Source organism: Sturnira hondurensis, unplaced genomic scaffold (assembly GCF_014824575.4).
Source record: "Sturnira hondurensis isolate 20B ecotype Veracruz unplaced genomic scaffold, ASM1482457v3 Scaffold0004136, whole genome shotgun sequence".
Classification (NCBI taxonomy): domain Eukaryota; kingdom Metazoa; phylum Chordata; class Mammalia; order Chiroptera; family Phyllostomidae; genus Sturnira; species Sturnira hondurensis.
The window spans coordinates 14,542,785-14,558,654 of NW_028076767.1; the positions used below are offsets into that span (position 1 = coordinate 14,542,785).

At 38.6% G+C, this 15,870-nt stretch overlaps 1 protein-coding gene across 3 annotated transcripts in view; it reads right to left on the reverse strand.

The window, feature by feature from the left end:
* Positions 1 to 12,576: 12,576 nt before the first annotated feature.
* PMS1 (PMS1 homolog 1, mismatch repair system component) overlaps positions 12,577 to 15,870 on the reverse strand; it is an 89,398-nt gene continuing 86,104 nt past the window's right edge. For 2 of the 3 annotated variants that reach the window (XM_037043763.1, XM_037043764.1), the window contains exon 13: positions 13,482 to 14,571. In XM_037043763.1, coding sequence (XP_036899658.1) covers positions 14,407 to 14,571 — 165 coding nt within the window. In that variant the 3' untranslated portion in view covers positions 13,482 to 14,406. Of the gene's footprint in view, positions 13,003 to 13,481; positions 14,572 to 15,870 lie in introns of those variants that run through there. The other variant, XM_037043765.1, reaches the window with a different exon arrangement.

A 15,870-nucleotide genomic window follows, 5' to 3' on the forward strand; every position in this document is an offset into this window, starting at 1 on the left:
ATGATAATAGAACACTGGCAACTCAGCCTGATATTTAAACCTCCAGAAGTAAGGTTTATAGCTGATAAACCTCAGTTCGCTACAAAGAAAAGGCAATAAATGGTATCACCTAGAGCCAATGTGGGTCTCTGGTTTACAAGTACTTACTTGGGCACACTGAATCAGGGAATAATTTAGAAGAATATCCAAATTTCTTGCAACTGTACAAGATTAACTTCTAAAAGGAAGGCTCCATTCCTCACATCTGGAGGTAGACAAAGAAGATTCCAAAGAAACTGGAAAGACATGAAGAAAATGAGAGAAAGAAGATGAAATCCGTCTTTTCCTCTACCAGCAGTTAAATGTTTCCAAAGTAAAAACACTATAAGATGTACAGCATTCTGCAATTAAGCAAAGCTAAGGTACCTACTTGACCTTGGATAGAAAGTGGTCCTTAATACTCCTTTCCCACCACCAGTCCCTATCTTTATTTCCTAACCTGTTGGAGTCCATCTCTTATTCTATCAATGAGTCTCTCTTCCCTGCACCCTCATTTACTCTTCTCTATGCCTCTTTCCTAATATATAAACATGTTTAAAGGTTTTTTTAATATGTTTAAAACAGAAACCTCACTAGGCTTCATATTCCCCTTCAGCTACCACTCCATCCTCATGTATGCTCCCTGTATCCTCTCCTCCCTTTTCTCATGAACTTGCCAATCCACTCTAGTACGATAACTGTTCTTTCTACTCTACTGAAACTTCTCTTGCTAAGGTTATCAATGATCTCTAAAGTCCTAAAAATAAAATATATTTTGCAATCCTTATTTACTTGACTTCTCAAGCATTTAATACTGTCTTCTCCCTCCTTCCTAAAATTGTCAATTCCCTTGAGTTCTGAGGCCACTGTTTCTTTCTCCTGCCTCTGCATCGTATCTTTGGCTGCCCTCTTCTCAGTAATCTTTATGGGCTGATCCTATTCCTTAAAATATGTGTCTGGGCTAGGGTTCCATTATTTATTTTCTAAATAAATTTCTTTTTTAAAAAATTGTTGTTCAAGTACAGTTGTCCCCACTTTCTCCCCTCCATGCCCCCCCTCACCCATCATCGCCTCTACCCCTGTACTTAGACCCTTTGGCTTTACCCATGTGTCCTTTATGCATGTTCTTTGATGGCCCCTCCTCTATTTTCCCCATTATCCCTCTCTCCCCCTCACCTCTGGTTACTGTCAAATTTATATTCTAATTTTTCCCTCTCTATATATTCTTTAAATAACTTATATACACTCAAAGCCTCACCTATAACAATGGCTATTTCAAGCCTGCACTTTCAACTCTAGCCTCTGTTCCAAGCCATAGATACATACGGCTTACAAAGACATCTAAATAAGGATGGTTCCTAGGTACTTCAGCGGGGAAACACCAACAGAGAGACAGAGTGTAACTTTCAAATTAGTCCAAAACAAAAACAAACAAGTAACAAAACTTCCCTCTGAACAAGGGAAGAAAGCCCAAAATACTTCCATTAATCTACATGGTCATACAGAGAGAAAAAAAATATGGGAGAAAAGCAGGACCAATAGGAGGCACAAAAATAATATGTGAAAAATGTATGCTTTATAAGTTAAATTAATCAATAATTTCTACAAGTAATAATGAACAAAGCTTTCTAGTTAAAAGAAGATTATCAGACTTAACAAAAATCCAGCTATACATCTAAACTCTTGGAACACAAAATGGTTGAAAAAAAGATGAAAATCTTCCACAGATATTAACAAAATAAAACAGAAAGCTGGTATGGCTTCACTAATATCAGAGAGCTCTAAAGGCAAAATTTGTTTCTAGTTATAAAGAAAGTTATTACCTAAGACATTAATTAGCAAGATAAAACAATTCTAAACTTGTTTGCAACTAATAACATAGCCTCAACATACATACAGCAAAGACTGACAGAACCAGAAAGAAAAACATCCACAATCACAATGGAAGATTTTAAATTAGCATCCTCCTTCAATAACATTAATACTCAATAACTGATATAAAATTCATGCATGTATGTGTTAACAACGCAATTCAACAAGCTTGAAAGTGTTTGTGTATGTATAACTTTGCACTCAACAACTCTTTTCAAGCACATTTAGAACTGATCTGTTTTATAAAGCTATAAAAATTGTGTACTAATTCTGAGATAGACATACAGACCAGTGAAACAAAATAGGGAATTCAGAAATCAGTGGATGGACCTTTGTAACAATAAATACCATTAACTGAAAACTGACTATCCATACATTAAAAAGAGAATTATTTGAATACAGACAAAATAAATTCTAGATGAAATCAATTCTTAAATGTAATTTTACTTGAGCCCTGTGTGCCCTGTGTGCCCTAATTGTTGAGAAATCTATCCACCCTTTTGTGTTCCCAGGACCGAGTAAATACAAAAAGTTCACCCTGATCTCACATTCCCCTACATGACCCACCTCCACCATTCCTCAATGATTATGACTCCATGTTTACATGCCTTTATAAAACTTCAGACCCCTTCTTTTATTTTGAGACGTTCCCCATTAAAGAATGTTGTTCTATTACAACAGCCTGAATAAAATCATCTTTTTAATTGTCTGGTGCCTTTAATAGATATGAAAGGCAAAGTGGTAAAACTGTTTAAAAATGTGAGAGAAAACCTTGGTAACACTGAGACAAGTCAGGATTTCTTGACTAAGATAGCAAAACATGGATAAAACTCAAAAACATCGTTCAGTGAAAAAAGTTGTAACCCCCCTGCATTCCCATAACGTTTATAAACTGTGTGGACATGTATGTATAATTAGGGATACAAACCTCTGGGATAAGAATATGGATAGGAAGGATGAGTACAAATGTTTAGATAGATATTACCTCTTGTGAGGAAGAGAAGTAAATAGGATGGGAAAGAGCTAACAGGTCTGTCCAGAAAAAGTCCAGCCATTGTTAGTATAATGAGAACAGTTTGTGTGAAATCAATGTAACCTGGCAGCTAAGAAGAGTGGACTTGCTTGAACAAGAGAAGCTGCATATTTGAACAATGACAACTTTACTGTACTAGTCAGTGGGGGCAGTAGATGACATTGAGTGAGCATGTGTACTGGGTGGCTATCACATTCAAAATGACTAAGCAAGGATCCAAGATGGTGGAGGAGTAAGTGGAAGCTACACTATGTCACCCCAGGACCTATCTGAAATTACAATTAAATTGTAGAGAAATCATCCAGAATAAACAACTGAACACTAGCTGGAGAGGAGCCTTATAAGCAAGGACAGACAGAAAACACTTCACCATGAGACTAGTAGGGATTGTGGAGGGGGCATGAAAGGGCTTGCTGGGCTCCCATGGTTCGTAGCTGAAGTTTTGGAGAAATGTCCAGCAGCCAGAGGGTTCCCCCTGAGACCTGTTGGGATAAACCCCCAAGCTGGGCTCCCCAGACTACAGCACCAGAGCTGGAAAGGAACCCAAATAACATCCAACTGTGAAAGCAGTAGGATTTCTGTCTGCTAGGGAGAGATGGCTTGAGATACAGAGAACCTCTTAAAGGATCAATGTGCAAAATTCTGTTTGCAGCCACTTACCCTGGGCTCCAATAGAGGGAGGGAAGAGTGGACTAGAGATGCTTGAGGAGAGTGGGGTAAGTGGCTCTAGCAAGAGAAATGAAGGAACAGCCAGTTGCCTGGACTGCTGTGTGGAGTCATCTCCATACTGCAGAAGCCATCTTTCTCAGGCAGAGCACTCTTCTCCAAGTGGCATCAGCCTGAGGGGAAGCAATAGCCCTACACATAGGAATTACTATGCCCCACCCTGTGGTGCCCCACCCTGTGGTTAATATCCAAAATTTATAAAGAACTTACAAAACTCAACACCAAAAAACAAACAACCCAATTAAAAAATGGGCACAGGATGTGAATAGACACTTCTCCAAGGAGGACACACAAATGGTCCACAGAAATATGAAAAGATGCTCAACATCACTAATCCTCAGAGAAATGCAAATTAAAACCACAATGAGGTATCACCTCCCACCTGCCAGAATGGCTATCATCAGTAAATCAACAAACAAGTGCTGGCAAAGATGTGGAGAAAGGGAAACCCTTTTGCACTATTGGTGGGAATGCAGCCATTGTGGAAAGCAGTATGGAGATACCTCAGAAAATTAAATATGGATCTCCCTTTTGAACCAGTGATCCTACTCCTGGGACTATACTTAAAGGAACCCAAAATACTAAATCAAAAGAATATAAGCACCCCTATATTCATTGGAGCATTATTTACAATTGCCAAGATATGGAAGCAGCCCAAGTGTCCATCAGTAGATGAGTGAATAAAACAACTATGAGACCTTTACAAAATAGAATACCACTCAGCCATAAAAAAGAAGAAAATTTTACTGTTTGCCACAGTATAGATGGACCTGGAGAACATTATTATGCTAAGTGAAATAAGCCAGTCAGAGGCAAATACCATATGATTTCACTCATATGTGGAATCTATTGAACAAACTGAACTAACAAAGAAATGAGGCCTGACTCATAGATGGAGAGCAGGATGACAGCAAGTGAGGGGTATGTGAGGGGATGGAGAGACTGAGAAAAATGGAAAAAGGACTCATGGCCATGGACAACAGTGTAGTGATTGCTGTGGGAAGGGGGCTATAAGGAGACTAAATGGTAATGGGAAAGATACAATAAAGATTAAACAAATATTAAATAAAAAGTAAATAAAATTAAATAAGTGAAATTTTAAAAAGCTAAGTGAGTAGAGCAATGCATCTGCATCAAATTTTGCATTAGGTTTGGACATTTCTCCATGGAAAATACTTGGATGACTGAGAAGGCTTCCATGGACAATGCTATGGGCAACCAGTGATTGGCAGCTTCACAGGATAATGTGTCCACTCATGCAACATATATTATGCAGAGTTCTTTTGCAAAACATCATATCAGCCAGGTGACTCAGCCCCCCTGCAGCCCAGATTTGGTGCCCTGCAACTTCTGGCTTCTCCCAAAACTAAAATTACTTTTGAAAGGGAAGAGATTTCAGAATATTGATGAGATTTAGGAAAATATGATGAGGTAGCAGATGGCGACTGGGAGAACTGTGTGATATCCCAAGCTGCCTACTTTGAAGGGGACTGAGGGGTCATTGTCCTATTTATGGTGTTTCTTGTATTTTGTGTCTTCATTACTAAATGTCTCTATTTTTCATATTACATATCTGGGTATCTTCTAGACAGACTTCATATATGTTTCTGTTAAAAATATTTATAGGAAAGTTTTAAGAATTTTATTAAAATGCGGATTGAAATTCAATAGGATTGCGGATGGGAAAGTGCTAAAATTCTGCATTTCTAATGTTTCCAGGCTATGCTAAAACTGCTGGGCCATGGACAATGGACCACACTTTAGATGTTTGGATCTAAAGAAAATATGGGACTTCCAGCAAAGATGGAGGCATAGGTAGATACACTTTGCCTCCTCACACAACCATAAAAAGGACAACAACAAATTTAAAAACAAAAAGTAATCAGAACTGCCATAAAATTGAACTGTATGGAATTCTGACAACCAAGGAGTTAAAGAAGAAACATTCATCCAGACTGGTAGGAGGAGTGGAGATGGGAAGCCAGGTAGAGAGGATTTGCAACAAGGTGGCAGCTGGCAGAGTGGGCAGTCCCATATTTACATGAGAATAAATCGGGAGGAACAACTGGGGAGTGAGACAGACTATGTGACCAAGGGTTCCAGCATGGGGAAATAAAGCCTCAAAACCTCTGACTGAAAAAACTGTGGGGGTTGAGGCAGCAGGAAAAACTCCCAGCCTCACAGGAGAGTTCACTGGAGAGACCCACAGGGTCCTAGAACGTACACAAAACCACTGACCTGGGAATCAGCACCAGAATGGCCCAATTTGCTTGTGGGTAGCAGAGAAAGTGACTGAAAGCTGGTGGAGAGCTGAGCAAGCAACATACTGTTCCCTCTTGTATCTCTTCCCCACATAAAGCACCACAATGCAGTGATATGTGTTGCCCCAACCTGGTGAATACTTAAGACTCCACCCTTTCCTATGTAACAGGTGCACCAAGACAAAGAAACATGGCCCAAATAAAAGAACAGATCAAAGCTCCAGAAAAAATACAACCAAGTGATGAAAAGATAGCCAACCTATCAGACACACAGTTCAAAACACTGGTAGTCAGGAGATGCTCATAGAAATGGCTGAGTATGGTCACAAAATAGAGGAAGAAGTGAAGGGTACGCAAAGTGAAATAAAGGAAAATGTACAGGGAGCCAACAGTGAAGGGAAGGGAACTGGGACTCAAATCAACAGTTAGTACCAGAAGCAAGAAATAAATATTCAACCAGAACAGAATGAAGAAACAAGAATTCAAAAAATGAGGAGAGTCTTTGGAACCTCTGGGACTTTAAACATTGCAACATCCAAATCATAGGGGTGCCTATGAAGAGGACCAGCATTACTGAAAACATAATGAAGGAGAACTTCCCCAATCTGGCAAAGACTTCCAAAAAGTCCAGGAAGCTTGGAGAGTCCCAAAAAAGTTGGACTCAAGAAAGCACATACCAAGGCACATCATAATTAAGTTATCCAAGATGAAAGATAAGGAAAGAATCTTAAGAGCAGCAACAGCAAAGGAGATAGTTACCTACAAAGGAGTTCCCATTAGACTATCAGCTGATTTCTCAAAAGAAACCTTACAGGCAAGAAGGGGCTGGAAAGAAGTACTCACAGTCATCGAAGGCAAGGACCTACATCCAAGATGACACTATCCAACAAAGCTATTATTTATAATGGAAGGGCAAGTAAAGTGCTTCCTAGATAAAGTCAAGTTAAAGGAGTTCATCATCACCAAGCCCTTATATGAAATGTTAAAGGGACTTATCTAAGAAAGAGAAGATCAAAGCTATGAAGAGTAAAATGACAACAAACACAACTATCAACAACCAAACCTAAAAAACAAAAAACAAAAACTAAGCAATTAGAACATGAACAGAATCACAGAAATGGAGATCACATGGAGGGTTAGCAGAGGAAGAGGAAGGAGAATAGAGGAAAAGGTACAGGGAGTACGAAGCATAATTGGTAGCCATAAAATAGACAGGGGAGGTTAAGAACAGTACAAGAAATGGAGAAGCCAAAGAACTTATAGGTACAACCCATGGACATAAACTAAGGGGGGGGGCACTGAAGGACGGGGGATTGCAGGGTGGGGTAGGATAAAGGGGAGAAAAGAAATTGAGACAACTGTAGTAGCAAAATCAATAAAATATACTTAAAACAGAAAGTTAACTGTAAATTTATGCTATTGAATTATTGTCATTATCTAATCATTAAGATAGTACCTGATCCTTAATATACTGTGATAATGAGTAATTTACCAAAATGATATACAGTGCATTTGTTATACTTAGGTACACTCACAAACTAAGCATTTTTTAAATGCTTTGTTTTTAAACCATACAATTTCCTTAAGCAACAGGTAAAAAGAGATAAAAGACATAAACTCCTATTTGTTAAGTATCACTGTGTCCTCCAGGGATGTCAAACTCATTTTCACGGGGTGGGGGGGGAAGGGGGGAACACACGCCACATCAGCCTTGCCCTTGCCTTCAAAGAGCTGAACGTAATTTTAGTACTGTATAAATGTAACTACTCCTTAACAGTTAAGCAAGAGCTCAGCGCTGCCGCTGGGTAGAAACAAAGTGTCGAATGGGATAAAACAAGGTGGAGGGCCGGATTTGGGCTTCAGGCCTTGGGTTTGCCACCTGTGTTCTAGGCATTGTATTAGTTACTTTACATTTCCTCTCACTTAGTCTTTCCAAATCTGGCAAAGTAAATATTATTTACAGACAACATAGAGAAAGTACATGAAATTTAAATAATCTATGCTAACTGCTAATAATGGATAGAGCCAGAATACTGAATCTAACTCCAGGGCCCAGAATCTTACATTACTCTATTATTGATTCTTTTTTCAAAAGATTTTATTTATTTATTTATTATTAGAGAGAAGGGAAGGGAAGGAGAAAGACAGGTAGAGAACCACTAATGTGAGAAACACTGCCTCTTGCTCATGCTCCAGTGGAAGACCAAACCTGCAACCCAGGCATGTGCCCTGACCAGGTATCGAACCAGTGATCTGTCACTTTGTGGGATGATGCCCAACCCACTAAGCCATACCCATCAGGGCAAATATACATCTTGATTCTTAAGTATAGACAATATATTACTTAAATTTGAATAAAAGTTTTAAGTTTAAAAGACATTTGTATATTTCACTGATATATCCTTTTTTTTTACTATCTTTACTTACACCTGTTTCTTCCTCCTTTGAGAAAAAGAAAAATGTAATATAAGAATCAGTCTTAATATTTATATGAGTAGATATTTTCCCTAAAATATACATCCCTAAATTGTCAGAAATATATTACAGATTAAATGAATGCAAACTGATTCCTTAAATCCTTTAAAATCCAAATATCCCAGTCATTTACATATAGTTTTCCCTCTTTTATGATAGAATACATATTTATATCACTAATGATGATATAAATCCCTTTCAATCTAATACCTTTTGCTTTAACACTTAGCCAAGATTAATTAAATTAAGGGAAAAGGAGGTATAATTGGTGGCTGGGAAAGAGAAAATAAAGAACAGATTATCTGGATATATTTAGGCCCATGTGGAATGTGGGAGAAAGTACAGGCACAGAAGCACAAGGACTCCACAAAGTCTGCACTCAGTATCTGGCACCTGGGCTAGTATGGCTGAATAACTGGCAACCAACATCTCTTTCTCCACATGGCCTCTTCGCCTAGCTATTTTGTACTTTCCTATAGATGGCAGACTTTGGGTAAACTGACTTCTTATGAGGTAGTTGACTTACCCGGAGAAACCGTTTCAAGATAGAAAAGCTGCAAAGCTTCTATGACTTTGCCCTGGAAGGCACACAGAATCCCTTCTGTTATAATTTAATAGTCAAAGTAATCATAAACTAGCCCAGATTCAAGAGAGTGAAGGAATAGACTCCACCTCTTAATGAAGAAATGTGTGTGTATAAGAAAGTAACAACTGATGGTGGCCACTGTGGGGCCAGCTACCTCAATAACATTTTTGAGGCTATATAAAACAAATTTCTTAAAAAACAACAACGAGAAAACCTAAATCTTACTCCCCAAAGGAAAGGGAGAAGAACCACAGTCAGACTCATATTCGGATTATTTAATTTTTAAAATATGTTCAGGTTAAAAATGTATCTGTATTATATCTCATTTAGCCAAAGTGTTATGTGTGCTCTTGTCAACCTAAGTGTTCTTCCTAAACCAGTAGCATAAGCCATCACCTGAGAACTTGTTAGAAATGCAAAATATTGGACCCTACCCCAGACCTAATGAATTAGACATATATTTTTACCAGATGACCAGGAGATTTATATGCTTATTAAAGTTTGAGAAGTGCTGACTTAGGCCATACCCATCCATATACTAGTATACACAGAATATCCTCAAAGTTGTCATCTGAAGAAACCTAAAGAACATGAAGTGCTCTTCTTCCAAACTTGGGAGCATAGAAGAATTGCATATTTTATTTTGGGCTGTTGTTTTTAAAAATATTTATTTATATTGTTCAAGTGTAGTTGTCTCCATTTCCCTCCAACCACTCCCCCCTGCCCCACCCCTCCCCACCTCCCACCCTTGATCCTACTTGCCTTTATTCTGGTTTTAAGTGTGAAAATAGCTAAAACTTGATTGCTCCTAAAAAATCTTTGACAAGTTGGAAAATGCATGTGTGGAGGAGAAATCTTGTTTTTATCTGGAACATTAAGGATCACCACTATGTATATGGGAAAATGTAGGGTCTATAACAGATTTTTATATCACTAGAGAAGTAAGGAGAAAAGACCAAAAACACTGCAAACTTCCAAACAGATAATAAGTACCTTATATTACATTTAGCTAATTACATGTAAAGACACAGAAATTTTGTTTGCTATTATTAGTGAGTTACTAATACACAGATGTTCCTCAACTTTCAGTGGGGTTACATTCCAATAAACCCATCATAAGGTGAAAATAGGATTCCTAATTCAAAAATGCTTTAATATACCTAACCTACTGAATATGACAGCCTAACCTTGTCTACCTTAAACCTGCAGAACACATTTTCCAAAAAATGGTGGCAACACTGTACACTGTATAGTACCAGCTGTGTACCCTCAGGATCTTGTGCCTGAGTGGGGGCTGCGGATTGCTGCTGCTGCCCAACCTCATGACAGAGTATCACACAGCACATCACATATCACTAGCTCAGGAAAAGACCAACATTCAAAATTTGGAAGTACAGTTTCTCCTGAATTTGTACTGCTTTTTCACCATCATAACTGGAAAAAACGTAAGTCGAACCATTAAAAGTTGGGGAGTTCCTATATGTTTGGGCAGAATAGCATCATTGTCTTGCAAGTTAATTTTGTGTAGTTTATCAGTTTTTAGATAAGATGAAGGCAAATTTAAAAATAAAACTCTCCTTTAAAATACCAGTTAGCTTTAGAAAACATACCATTTTCTTCCAAAAATATGTTCAATCCATTCATAATTTCTTGCCTGTTTCTTCTTGTCATTCATTTCTATGATCTAAATTATAAAACATAAGTAAAATGCCCATGAGAAAGTTCTTAAAGTAAGTTCAACATTGAAGGTAATTCTAAATCTCTCAACCATTAACTGATCTTGTTAAGCATCTGAACCTAAATGCTACCTGGAAAACTATACTTGAATATGTTAAGTCCTTTATAAATAAATATACAGGGTCTGGCACAAATATTGCCCTTTTTAATTATAAAATATTTTATTACAAAATCATAAGCATGTAATTCTGTAACAACAATATCACACTCAGGCACACCATAAACATTTTGGGCAAAATGTTCAAATTAAAACTGTAAAGCATTGCACCCACATTATTACCCTACCAACCACACTCACACAGGCTTTACGTCTGACCCTCTATTTCATTTAAGGAATGACTAGAAACTATAGGTTGGTTTCCAAACGGCCCCAGATACAAGTCTAGGTTAAAATTTAGACACCAGATTTAATCATCTTTTAAAAAGATACTGATTTTTCTAGTCTGTAAGGAACTCAGGACTGGCTGAAATCAAAGGAAAGGCAAATGATCCTCCATTCTTCCAGTAATCCATTACCACCATGAATTAGCGAAATGGGGAGAGATAGTATTTCCACTTTAATTTGATTATAGTATCATCCCAGAGACTTAAAAGTGAAAACTCATGCAAAGCTATGAAGACCTCAATGTCAGGTACGTTTTGTCACCACAGAGCCTTTCTCTCTGTTTGGATCACTCATGTTGTCTGAATTCTCAAGTAGACCACTCACTTGGCTAAAGCATTCTGGACTTACTGTGTCCTTTCCTGCTTAAAAATTTTAATGGTTTCTACATTCCTTAGGGGAATATTTCCCAAATCCTTAGAGGGTTATGAGAACCTTTATGATCAAGGTACTGCCTATCATCCTAATTCAACCTTCCTTTACTCAAGATCTAGTGATGAACTGATAGAATTCCTTGCACTCACCAATGCACTGCCACATGCTATCCTGTCTACTTGTAAGGCCCTTCCTTTCTTTCTAGTTTCTTCCCTAGGTTTCTCCAAGGTGAAAGTGGGTATCACCCTTCTGTTTCCACAGTATATACCACATATCTACATAATACTTATGTTACACTGCAAGTTTCCCTCCTCTAGAGGGCAAGGGATGTCTTCTCTCTATATTGTGTTCAGCACTTAGTGCGACATTCAATAAATGTCATTGAGTAAACAAAGGAATAAATATGCCCGTACACCTAAACTAGAGATGGAATTTATTATAGTGATTTCAAGTTCTATTTGAGTAGGGTAGAAAATGACTTTCATTTGTTTAAAAGATTTTATGGGAAAAGTGAGCTGGTCAGAGGCATTTAAATATGGTCAACAGTAATGTAGTGGTGATTAATGAAAAGAGGTCATTTCATTTCTGCTAATAAATATTCAAGAGAATAGGAAGAAAACAAAATTACAGAATCTTAGAAATGACTGTGTACCGGGGGTCAAATTCAACATCTCCATTTCAGAGATGAAGAAATAAATGTCTAGAAGAACAATCAGAGTAAGGGCTTCTAAGTTTTGGTTTCTCCCCTCTGCATGGTTCGGCGTCAACCCTGTCCTATAGCCTGGGCTAAGACGCAAAGCGCTTGGGTCTTAAGAGCACTTCGGTGTATTCACACCTAGTCTTCCCTCTCCCCGGCCGAGCCCCAACCTGATGAGAACTGGCAGTTGTGGTGAAGCCACCTTTCCCTTCCACATATCTGGGCCTCACCTTTATTTCCCAGAGCCATCTCTCCAGCCTATACCAGCCATTACCTACCCCCTGGGGCCCAGGGTTTCGTCTCCACCACTGCCCACTCATTTTGTTAAACAGCGCGGGGGGGGGGGGGGGGGGGGGGGGGGGGGGGCCGGGGGGGGCNCGCGGTGGGGGCCCCCCCCCCCCCCCCCGCGGGATACTGCAAGGGCTTGTGGGAGTTGGGGAGGGCCAGCAGGGTGGCTCATGGGGGCAGAGCTATGGCCTTCACCACCATGGGAACCAGGAGGCGGGGCATTGACTAAAATGGCTCTGATCCCACCCATTCCTGTTAGAAAAAAAATCCCGAGGCCTAAAGTTGATCTAGTGTTCCTAAATGGTGTCAGGGAGTTTACGCTTTTCGTATTTCCCCCCAAATACTTACGTTGTCCCTAATGACTCCTTAGGGCCTATACTTCATTGCAGTCAGCATAAAGGTAAAGAACATGAGTTCTGGGATTCTCAATAGTACCTACAATCCTGTTGTGAAGATCAAATGAGATCATACAAGGTAAATGCAGTGTAACCAGCAAATGGATGGTAAATACCTGCTGTCATTACTACTGACTTGATTTGGTAGAATCCAGAATTGGAAAGAAAAAGGAACATGTTTATTCATCTAAGAGGCCATTTTAGGATCTCTTACTAAACAGCAACAGTATCAGCTGGAAAAGGACTCCCAAATTTCGCTTAGGGCTGGTACAAATGTATGATGCAAATTTTGTCATCCTCTGCATTTCTGTGAGTTTCTCTTTCCTCAACTTACCCGGTAAATTAAAAAAGGATTACTGCCAGAAAGGTCTGAGAAGGGCCTCCAATTTTTAAAGGGGTTATTGAGGAAGAAATAGTATTTAAGTTATAGAAAAAAGGGCAATGTTCATAGAAGAAAAGCCCGGCTACAGGCAGAACTTCCAGGTATCACAATTTGCACCCCCTATATTAGAATCTTAAGAATTAAAAAATTCTCCTCGAGAAATATGGAAGGTGGTGTGAGTGTGGACACTGTATCCAGTATATTTTACTTTATACAACAAATACATTTATTGAAATCACGTTCCATCTTTTTGGTGTGTCTTGATGTACTATGGGACCTAGTTTTTCAAAGGACACATGAAAAATGAATAATCTTAACCTAAATTTTCTGCTGAACATGTAGATCTTCCCAAGGTCTCTGATGAATTTTAACCCCAAAGCCCAATAATTTCCATGAGACAGCAACTTCTAAACTGCTACCACCCCCCAAATAGAGGTAAATGGTAGAATTCCCAAAGTTGTTTTCCTCTTCATTTTCTTACTTTCTCCCACTTCCTGTCTCACCATCCTACTCTGAACAAGGATTGGCAACTTCTGTTGGATGTCAGCCGAGTCTATTTCTACCTGCACGAGACTGACCCAGTAGCTCATGCTGTCATAAAAAATACTAGACTAGTACTTAAACTACATATATTTTTCTGAGTTCTAGAGGCTAAAAATCCATGATCAAGGCTGGCTCCTGAAGGCCATCTTCTCTGCATATCCTCACATGGGGCAGGGGGAGAAAAGAAGAGCAAGCAAACTCTCTGGTGGCTCTTCCTGTAAGGGCACTAATGCCACCATTAGGGCCCCACCCTTATGACTTCACCTAAAACTAATGACTCCAAAGGTCATTAGTTTTACCATCTTCAAATACCATCACATTGGGGGTTAGGGCTTTAACATGAATTTTGGGGGTACAATTCAGTCCACAGCACCTAGGACATCAACCACCCAAAAATACTAGGTATTTTCCATTTTGGTGTTTAAACCAATTATAATAAAGGCTGGGTCTTCAAAATAAAATGAAGAGTCTATGTTAGCTTTTATTTCAGTTTAAAACATTTTTTTCAATATACATACAAGCCAGTGAACCCTCACTTATAAAATAACCATTTAATACAGTACAGACATAGTTTAAAAACTAATTTGTATTTATGACCAAATCAATTTTAACAGCAATTTTCTCAAACATGTTTAATCATGTATCTTCTGGAAGATGGGTTAAATGATGGAAGAATGGGCGACCATGAACACACCCTTTAATTTCATTTCCAAATTGCTGCTTCATTCTGCAGATGATGTCCTGGATGTCCTCCTTTGATAAGTACATGGGCAACTGTCTAGATAGGCGCACTGCTTCTCCCTACGAAGAGAAAGCCATACATTTTACCATGATATACCCTAAAGAAGAAATATAAATGTTATTCCTGTCAAGAAAGAAAATTGATTATATTTTTTATTATTCATTCACTCAATATTTATTAAGCACAAATTATGTGATAGTTAGACTGTTGTAGGTTCTAGCATATAGCAGAGAACAAGACAAATGAGATCTTGCTCTGGTGGAATTTACCTTTTAGTTCAAAGAAACAGAAAATACCAAAAGACAAAGAAAATTTCATTTAAATGTATGAAATCAAACTGAGCAACATAATGGAAAGTAATTGTGTGATTAGGAAAAGCTTCCTGGAGGTGACATTTAAGATTTAATTTAAACAAGGAACCAGGATGCAAAGATCATGGGTAAAGAAAAGCATTTAGGCAGAGGGAACAGAAAGAATCAAATGATCAGTATTAGTGCAGCATAGTTGTTACTAAAGGGAAGAATGGGACAAGAAAGGTAGTGAAGCAGGAAGCAGATCACGCTCTGAGGCAGGGGGCATATCACCCTTTAAGCGGGTAAAAAATCTGGGTTTTAGTCTGAATGCACAGGGTAGCACCCAGGGGATTTTTAAGCAAGAGCCTGACTTTGACTTTACGGTTTGTATCTGGCTGCTGTATTAAGCGTGGTTTGAGAGAATCGCTGTAGTCCTAGTAAGTGTTTTTGACTAGCAGGACAGTGGTGGAGATGGAGGGAGGTGTAAAGACTCCTGACATGAGTTGGAGGTAGTCTAGACCTGCTGATAAACTGGTTATGAGGGATGCAGAATCATGGATCGTGTCTCCATTTTTGGTATGGTTGTGTTCTATTCTGAGACGAAACTAGTTGGAGGGTAAAAATAGTATTAGTGAAGCTGGCTTCTTTTAAGATTTGAAAATATTTTTTGGGCTTCAAAGATCTTGAATTCTAACATTCTCTCTCTACCATACATCCTACCCTATTAATTCCCCACCTACTCTTAAATTTTTTGCCCTACTCTTTGATTCCAACTAACCTATTCTGTTTCTTTAATTTGATCTTTAATCTCCACAATCCCTCCTCCCTCTCCTGGCCCACCAGCACCCTTCTGCCATCTTTCCCTATGTAAGATATGAATAATGAGTAGGAAATAAAGGATACTATATCTAGCTTTCTGCATTCCTTTTAGACTCCTACTAAAACCTTTATATCCTTCTCACAATTGAAATAGTTCCTCGTATATATAATGTGTTCAAATTTCTTCACATACCCTTTTGTTCTTCCACCAGTCATGTTGCTATGCCCAACCTTTGGGTAAATCTA